We start from the raw sequence: 9,873 nt of genomic DNA, 5'->3' as shown, positions 1-9,873 counted from the left end.
TACCAAGGTTGAGATGCACAAACTGTTGAAGAGCCATTTCTTGCTCATCAGTAGGTTTGTGACACACAGCACAACCCTTTTCAAGATCATTTACTCTATTCAGAGTTTCTTGATATAGACCTTGAAAATGTTCTGCTTGTTCAGTCAGAGTGTTAAGGTTTTCTTGTAAAAATTTTTGTTTACTTAACACTCTGAGATGTTTCTCAATGACCTTGTTAAGTGCAGTTATGAGTTGAGATTTAGAGCAGTCAGAAAATACCTCATCAGTTACTTCTGAATCTGATTCTGATTCATCGTCTGAGTCTGCATCTGAGTCAGTTGAAGCCATCAGGGCTAGATTTGCTTCTTCTTCTTCCTCAACTTCTTCCTCAGATGATAGCTCTTCAAAGGTAGCCATCAGACTCTTTCTCAGTTTACTCTTGAATTGTTGCTTCTTTGAGTTGTATCTTTTGCTTTTGTCTTTAGCAGACATTTCTGGACAATCAGCAATAAAGTGTCCTGGCTTCTTACAGTTGAAGCAGTTCTTCTGATCATCCTTTTTGCTGACAAAATTTCTGGAGCTGTTACCTCCTCTGAAATTTCTTTTGTTAAATCTGTTCCATTGCTGAAACTTGGTGAATAAGGCAAACTCATCCTCATTCATCTCATCCTCTTGACCATCAGCAGAAGATTCTTCTTCAATATCAAGAAGCTGAGTCTTAAGAGCCTTAGAAGTAGTCTTAGTTGACTGTAAAGCCACTGACTTGGACTTCTTCTTAGTTTCTGAGTCAGCATCCAGAACCATCTCATGGCTTCTGAGATTGCTTATCAGAGCTTCAAGACTCAGAGTCTTGAGATTTTGAGCTTCCTCTATTGCAGTGACTTTAGGTCTCCAAGCAATAGGAAGACTTCTCAGAATCTTCTGAACATGGTCATAGGTAGAATAACTTCTCTTAAGAGCTTTAAGACCAGATACAAGGATTTGAAACCTTGTAAACATAGTCTCAATGTTTTCATCTTGTTGCATAGTGAATAGTTCATATTGCCTTATCAAAAGACTAGCTTTAGCCTCTTGAACCTTTTCATTACCATCATAGGTAGCACACATAGAATCAAAGATAGATTTAGCAGTAGACTTGTCCTCTATTCTGACATAGTCTTCATGTCTAATAGCACCAACAACAATGTCCTTTACTCTATGATGCTTAGTATAGGTTTTTAAGTTAGCTGGTGTGAGTAACTTTCTATGCTCAATGGACAACCTTCCATGTTCATTTAAGTTTTCAAAAGTTACTCCCAGCTCAACCAAATCCCACAACTCATGATCAATAGCAGTAATATTGCTATACAGTCTTTCCTTCCACCACTCAAATAATGATGCATCACCATTGAATATAGGGGCTTTTCTATTGCCACTATGTTCATGTGATTCATTACTTAAGTAGTCATAACCAAAAGCATTTCTAGGACCACCACCAGCACCACTGGCCTCACCGGTTCTAGTGCTACTATCGTCTCCTCCAGACATAGTGTTCTCACAAGATCTTTACTGTCAAACTGTTAAGTGAAAGTAACAGACCAGAGCTCTAGATACCAATTGAAGGTGTGAAAACACAAGAAGGGGGGGGTTGAATTGTGTTTTAGCTAAGTTAAAACTTTTTCAAGTTCTTAACTCAACTACGTTAGCAGCGGAAAAATAACACAAATAATAACAAGATAGAGAGAGAGAGATCACACATGCAATTTTATACTGGTTCCTCTCACAAAACGAGAGTAGTCCAGTCCCCTTGCACTTCCAAGGGATTTCACTATAATCACACAAGATTACACCTGCTCAAGCACACAAGCAAGAGACTTCTCAGCAATGCTCAAGCACACAAGCAAGAGACTTCACACTTAAGCACACAAGCTTAAGTTTCCTCAAGTAATGAAAAGTATATAACACTATACAAATGCTCTTAGATGAACCTAAAGAGAGCAAATACAAATAGTACAGAGTATTTGGCTAAAGTGCAAAAACACTTGACAGAGGTTCAGAGCTTGTATATCACAGAGTTCAGAGTTTGTTCAGCCCACGTTCAATTCTTGATAATTGTATATATGTTGTAGCTGAATCTTCTAGTATATATACCACTAGAAAAGAGTCGTTGCAAAAAGAACCGTTGGAGTTGATAATCTTTTGTCTTCAAGCAGTCTGTCTTGATGCAGTTTGGTTGTATCCAAAACTAAGAAAGAGTTTCAGGTACTTTGACTACTGCAGAGTGGACTTTCCTTATTCAGCTAACAAAACTGAAGACCCACGTTCTCAAGTTAGGACAGACAGAACAGAGGTAGCTGAACTGATCAGGCTTGAAAGGTCCTTTTCTTCATTGGTAGAAGAGTTGACTTGAAAAGAGAATCTTCACAGCTTTCAAAGAGATCTTCAGAGTTTGATGAAGCTTGTAGACAGACAAGAAGTTCTGAAGTCTTCATCCTCTGAAGGTTGTAACTTCTGAAGTCCAACATCTTCTGAGCGCTTGTGAACTTCTGAATTCACATCCTCTGAACTTCACTCAGAGCTTATATGATGCTTATATCTGCGCACTTAAAATAAATTTTTAGTCCTTCCAATTTGTTAATTAATACTTTGTTATCATCAAAACCTTTATAGATTTAGGGGCAAACATTTTTAAATCAATTTTGTTCCAACACTGGAGAGAGAAAAATTTGCTTTTAAAAGTAGGACACGTGTCACACAATGGTTGGCTGGGCGTGATTTTTGTTCATTTAATACTTTGAACTCAATTATTTCGTTGTAAATTAATTTTTTATTTTTTTATTTTTATACCAAAATTCATAATTTTTTTTTTCTACAAATAGAGACTTGGTTCGTTTGATTTGGACACCGAAAAAAAAACGCAATTTTTCACTACCTTAATCTCATTTTTTGTCTACTAAATACGTTACTTGTGTGTTGTAATTTAACACGCACCACTCAACCAACTCACTGAAACCATTATACCAGGAAAATAGTAGATAATATTCTGGAACTTTTGGTATATTTTATGAAATTTTTGGAGACCTGAAACTATTTTTAGTTAATTAAATGAGATAAAACGGTAATTAAAAACTAATGTTTGCTTCTGAAACCATTTTACTGGTAGAATGGTTGCACATAGTTGTATTCTGAAACCATTTTACTGGTAGAATGGTTTCAATGAGTAATTTATTAATTGTGTTTACTTCTGAAACCATTTATCTGGTACAATGGTTTCAGAGAGTTGTAATCTGAAACCATTTTGCTGGTAGAATGGTTTCAGTAAGTTGATTTTTAGTTATTTGCTTCTGAAACCATTTAGCTTGTAGAATGGTTGCACATAGTTGTATTCTGAAACCATTTTACTGGTAGAATGGTTTCAGTGAGTAATTTATTAATTGTGTTTGCTTCTGAAACCATTTATCTGGTACAATGGTTTCAGAGAGTTGTAATCTGAAACCATTTTGCTGGTAGAATGGTTTCAGTGAGTTGATGTAAGGTAGTGAAAAATGAGATTAAGGTAGTGAAAAATTGAGTTTTTTTTTTCTGTGTCCAAATCAAACGAACCAAGTCTCTATTTGTAGAGAAAAAAAATTATGAATTTTGGTATAAAAAAAATAAATAAAAAATTAATTTACAACGAAATAATTGAGTTCAAAGTATTAAATGGAAAAAAATCACGCCCAGCCAATCAGACAGCGACACGTGTCCTGCTTTTAAAAAGTAGATTCTTCTCTCCAGGCTGTAATCCAGTGTGGTGCACGCGCTGGAATATGATGGATTCGGATGATCTGGGCTGTCTGATTGATCAGACAGTCTTGATGAGATCAGATCTTGGCTGTCTGATGGAAATCAACGGCCTGTAACCATGGTACTGCGGTACGCGCGCGACACTAGATCCGCGTCCATTGATGGTAATTTGGTTAATTAATTAAATAGAATGGGTATTTTGGTCCAACTGAAAAGGTGCACCTTGCTAACTTAGACCCAACTGGGTCTAAGTTAGCAGCCCCCATATATATATATATATATATATATATATATATATATATATATATATATATATATATATATATATATATATATATATATATATATATATATATATATATATTCCTTACGGATTGTCTTGGTACAATTTTTTCCAAATATCAATTTTTTTCCAAATATATATCAATGTTTCCAAATATAACAAGTGTGCAATTTTTATTTTTTTTTGGATACCAACCTATTCACTAATATTTTGGTACTTTAAACCAACTTTTCTAAACTTAAGGTTCATCCAAATAAACTTTTTCGGATACAATCTTTTGTCACTTATTATTATATATACTTTTCCCATAAAATCATCACATTAAATTATCTGACTTATTTAATTTTACAATTTGATATTAGCATCAAGAATGTCGAATCTCTCGAAACTACAATTTGAGGCTCTAAATATTTCTGGGAAAAATTATTTGGCTAGGTACAATTGGATACACTTGCGGTTGCAAGATTTCAAAACTGTAACTGATTATAATTCTGCAATGTTTCAAATTACTACTCAACTAGAGTTGTGTGGAGAAAAGATAACAGATGCTGATATGTTAGAGAAAACTTTTTCTACTTTCCATGCCTCTAATGTGCTCCTGCAGCAGCAGTATAGAGAGAAAGGGTTTACCAAATATTCTCAATTGATTTCTTGCCTACTTTTGGCTGAACAGAATAATCAACTCTTAATGAAAAACCATGAGGCCCGTCCCACCGGTGCCGCTCCATTCCCAGAAGTGAATGTAGCTCCACACCAATATGATAATGGTGATTTCATTGATGATCCAAATGGAAGAATTGATCACGTTATTGGTGATGGGAATATCAAGAAGTAGTTTTTTTTTATATAGTTATGGCTACTTATTTTGGATTTTATATGTAATAATTAAGCTATTATGCTTAAACTTGGGACCAGTTTTTTTTTTCATATAACATTGTCATTGGTATTTCATTCTTATTACTATTGTTATTTCATTCTTATTAGGCAATTGATTTTTATCATTATTTATTTTATACTTTTGTTATTTATTTTTTTAGAATGAGCTTTGACACTAGCATCAATAAGGATGATACATGTCTTGTGGATAGTGCAACTACTGATCGGTGCATTTTAATGCACATTCTTCTACTATTGTACTCAAGTATTCCTATGGTTTATTTCATTATTTTCACCATTTTAGTGTGTTTTTATATTTAAGTTTATTTCTAGCTTTATTTTATTTTCGTCACTTATTTTCTGAATTAATAATAACTTGACACCTTCGCAGTCTGTAGGTCATAACTGGAGCTACGTATACCGGATTGAGGCGCGGGAAGATGCGTTGGAAAGCTGAGAAAGAGAGCTACAACTTTTGTGTTGAAGCCTCAAGTCAATTCGGAGCGCAAATGAGTCGAATAATTACGTTTATGTTCCAGACGAATTAAATTATTAACTTTCAGCACAACTTTATGTTTTCGGCCCAATTGTTTTAAGGCCCGTTTCCATGTATTATTTAAACCGAAAAAAAAGACAGCTAGGGCATATTATTCATTCTGATTTCACGAGAAACCAACCCCCAGAGGCAGCTTCTTGCTATGGAGAACTAATCACCAAAGATTGATCTACTGTAATCGGTTTCCGCCGACACTTTGAGGTTCTATAATTTTCAATCAAATTGCTTTTCCCTTTCAATATCTATGATATATATCGTGTCTGCTTAATTCAAGTTCTATAGAATAGGTGTTGATTAATTTCGATGATTATATGTTCTTGTACCTTGATCGCGTTTGCTTAATTCGCGTATGTTTGATCATGTTTGCTTAATTCATGATAGTTTTAATCCGTTTGCTTAATTCGGAAATCTGGAACATATATCTTTTAGTGTCGATTGCGCTTGTTTAATTGGTACTATATTATTAAAGGGATTAGAATCCGCTTAGGAATTGGAAATTGTATGAATCAATGATAAGTTGGGAAACCGAAACAGTAGATTAGTCGTTTTAACTTATTTGTTAATCACTTATTTCAATTTTAATTTTCAAAACCGAAACTTAAACCCAAACCCCCATATTCAGCTTGTTCTTATTGAATCTAATATTTTCTAATTGATAAAGAGTCCTTGCGATACGATACTCGAGTGTCGCTTCCAAAACTACACTTTTAAAACTCGTTTTTGACCCGTGTGCGACAGCGGATCAAATTGGCGCCGTTGCCGGGGACTCTTAATTGATTTTAGCTAATATTAGACTCGGTTTCTGTGTGGTTGTGTTCTAGCCTTGCTTTCCTGTGTTTTCTGGCTTTTACGTTCCCTAATAATCAGTTTTCGTAAAAAAATAGTTTTCTGGAAAATCTTCTCTAAATCGAGTGTTTCCTCTACCTGTTCATCAGAAAAAAATCAGAGTTCAAAATCCCCTATTTTGGAACAAAATAGGTGACGGTAACCTAAAAAGTCCAAATTCCGTGTTTTACTATTTTATTTTAATTTATATCTGTTTTTATAGTTTCAGAAAATTCCAAACTAATTTCCAAAATTCTTATTTTACTTAATTAGACTAAATTTCGTGTTTTTATATTTTTCTGAATCTATTTTAACCATATCTCTTCTTTCGTTTTGTTTCATTAACGAGTCTGATTCTGATTCTTACATAGTTTCTCTTTGCATACTTTATTTGATTCTAAACTTGCTTTTGATAACATGGCTGAACAAAGAACACTAAGGCAACTTGCTGCTCCTGATGTCAATTACAATGATCTATGCATCCAATATACTGACGTTGATATTCCTTTTGAATTGAAATCTGGTTTGATACACTTGTTGCCCAAGTTTATTGGTCTTGCAGGTGAGGATCCGCATAAGCATTTGAAGGAATTTCAAGTTGTTTGTTCTACACCATTGAGGCCTGAAGGTATAACAAAAGATCACATCAAGCTCAGAGCTTTTCCATTCTCGCTCCGGGGTGCTGCCAAAGATTGGTTGTACTATCTTGAGCCGAAATCTATCACAACTTGGAATGATTTGAAGAAGGTCTTTCTAGAGAGATACTTTCCCGCTTCTAGAGCTGCGTCAATCAGAAAAGAAATATGCGGCATTAGGCAGGGAAACGAATCATTGGCAGAATACTGGGAAAGATTCAAGCAGCTAGTTTCCAGTTGTCCTCAACACCAGATCACCGAGCAATTACTCATCCAATATTTCTATGAGGGGTTGCTACCAATGGATAGAAACATTTTGGATGCTGCTAGTGTTGGAGCACTTGTTGATAAAACTCCAGCTGCTGCTAAGGCCTAGATTGAGAACATGTCACTCAACTCGCAACAGTTCATAACTAGAAATAATTATGCGAGTGTGAATGAGATTCACTCATCCTCTTCTTCTTCTTCTTCCGTCAAGGCTCTAGAAACCAAAATTGAAACAAGAATTGATGAACTTACTTCTTTGGTGAAACAATTGTCAGTTAGTAAAGCTCAACCAGCAAAAGTGTGTGGTATTTGTACTTCTTCTGAGCACCCGACTGATACATGCCCCATTTTTCAAGATGAGTCGATCACTGAGTTGCCTCAAGCATACGCAGCAAACCTTTACAATCGAGGCAACAATCAAAATAGGTACAACGCTCCTGACCTTTCCACTAACAGGTACCATCATAGTTAGGCGAACCACCCACTTCTGCGGTATGGGAATCCAACCGCGCAACAAAACACACCACCTGCGGCTGCCTCCGGACCTTTATTGGAGGACCTTGTCAAGGAGCTGGTTGTAAATAACACACAATATCAACAACGAACAGATGCTAGCATTCAGAACCTGACAACACAGATGGGACAAATGGCTAATGCAATAGGCCAACTGCAAGCTCAGGGCACCGGTAACCTTCCTGCACAATCAGTGCCGAATCCAAATGTAAGTGCAATTACCTTGAGATCCAGAAGAGTGTCAGAACCAGCTCCAGAGAAAAAGAAGAAGAAAACCATTGCATCATCATCTACTCCTGAACCTGAACATGTTATTGAACCTTCTGTTACAACTGAAACTAGAACTGAAAAAGTATATGTGCCACGAATTCCTTTTCCTCAAAGGGTGCAGAAAAATAAAAAGAAGACAGTTGAAGAAGACAAAGAGATTCTTGATACATTCAGAAAAGTAGCAGTTAACATTCCTCTTCTTGATGCAATTAAGCAGATCCCTAAATATGCAAAATTCTTGAAAGATTTGTGCACAAACAAGAGGAAGGTGAAGGAAAATGACAGAGTCAGTTTGGGGAGAAATGTTTCTGCTTTCATTCATCCCAAATCCAGTTCCTCGGCTAATGTCTCAGTTCTCAGTCAGACCCTGCCACAAAAGTGCAAGGATCCAGGAGTTTTTGCTATTCCTTGTTCCATTGGGGATAGAAAGTTTGAAAATTGCATGCTTGATCTGGGAGCAGGTATTAATGTTATGCCTACTTCTGTTTATAATAACCTTGATCTTGGTCCTTTGCAGCCTACAGGTTTGATTATTCAATTGGCGAACACGAGTAATGCCCGCCTTGCTGGAGTGCTAGAAGATGTCCTTGTGCAAGTTAATGACTTAATTTTTCCTGCAGACTTCTACATTTTAGATATGGAGGGAGAAACTAATTCCAGCAGGGCACCCATCATTCTAGGCCGACCCTTCATGAGGACGGCAAAAACAAAAATTGATGTTTATGATGGCACAATGTCCATGGAGTTTGGCGACATTGTCGTTAAATTTAACATTTTTGATGCCATGAAACATCCCTTAGAGGAACACTCTGTTTTTTATATGGATTTGGTTTCTGAGTTGGTTGGTGAGACCTGTCCTGAATTCTTTTCCGCAGATTTTCCTTCATTGTCCGATTTTGATTCATGTACTAATACTAACCTTTGCTCTGAGATTGCATCTTCCTTGCAGGATAATAACTTTCATACAGGTGAAGATAAAGTTGTTGATGAAGATGTCTATGTAGCTGAAGTTCTACCCAAAATGTCATCCATTGAAGAGCTCTCCTTGGACGAGCCTTCCTACACCACAACAGCTACAACGTAGCTCCTCGGGTGTGTTCCTTCCTTTACTCTCACTTTATGTTATTATTACATTGTGGACACTGTCTGGTTTAAGTGTGGGGGAGGGACATTTTACATTTACATTTTGTGTTAAAAAATAAAATTGTCATGAGTAGTCACATGTTCTAAGGCTAGGGCAGATAGCTGTAGGGTCAGTGAAATTTTTGGAGATTTTTGTTTTGATACTTGACATGATAGTCTTTGCAACTTAATGCACAACTGCTTGAACACTGTCAAACTTATTAATGTCTAGATAAACCTCTGAAATATTTATTTTTTAAACTAAGTTCTCTAATTTGAATATGATGGAGGGTATGATTAGAACCAAGTGTGGGGGTAAGGCTAGAGTAACAGATAGACCGATCATTGCTATTAATTGAGAAAAAAGGGAAATTGCTTAAGAGCTAAAAATAATGAATATAACAAGTTCCTGTGCCCGAAAATGGAGGAACAAGTTCCTGTGCCCGAAACTGGAGGAACAAGTGCTGTGTAGGATGCTCTACTCTGAGTAACAGGTTGGACTTATTACAAGTAAGATCCCGTCAGGTGAAAAGGTGGAGTAGTGCCTAAAGCTTAAAACAATAAATAATAATAAACAATAATAAAGCTTGGAAGTAGTTGCCCCTGAGTTGATGTTGAAAAGCTTTGGATCTCTTGAAAAGAAATAGCCCCCCTAGTCTGAAATTCTGGTTAAATCCAAAATTATAGGAAAAGAATGACAGCTTAGCATCTAGAATGGTAGTTTCAGAGAGGGATCTTGACATTACTTTGGTTGACAGTGGAAGACAGTACACACACACGC

General features: G+C 36.1%; 1 protein-coding gene across 1 annotated transcript; it reads left to right on the top strand.

The window, feature by feature from the left end:
* Nucleotides 1-7,824: 7,824 nt before the first annotated feature.
* LOC123923007 lies at nucleotides 7,825-9,054 on the top strand. Its single transcript, XM_045975654.1, has one exon. It carries the CDS (start codon nucleotides 7,825-7,827, stop codon nucleotides 9,052-9,054), a length of 1,230 nt encoding a protein of 409 aa, XP_045831610.1.
* Nucleotides 9,055-9,873: the final 819 nt, after the last annotated feature.

Source organism: Trifolium pratense, linkage group LG4 (genome assembly GCF_020283565.1).
Source record: "Trifolium pratense cultivar HEN17-A07 linkage group LG4, ARS_RC_1.1, whole genome shotgun sequence".
NCBI classification, from domain to species: domain Eukaryota; kingdom Viridiplantae; phylum Streptophyta; class Magnoliopsida; order Fabales; family Fabaceae; genus Trifolium; species Trifolium pratense.
Note: the sequence above shows the minus strand (reverse complement) of the source record. Positions and strands in the feature narration are given on the sequence as shown.

Bases quoted from the DNA above. Each gene is read 5' to 3' on its own strand.
- LOC123923007 (XM_045975654.1), top strand. From the start codon at position 7,825: ATGGGACAAATGGCTAATGCAATAGGCCAACTGCAAGCTCAGGGCACC.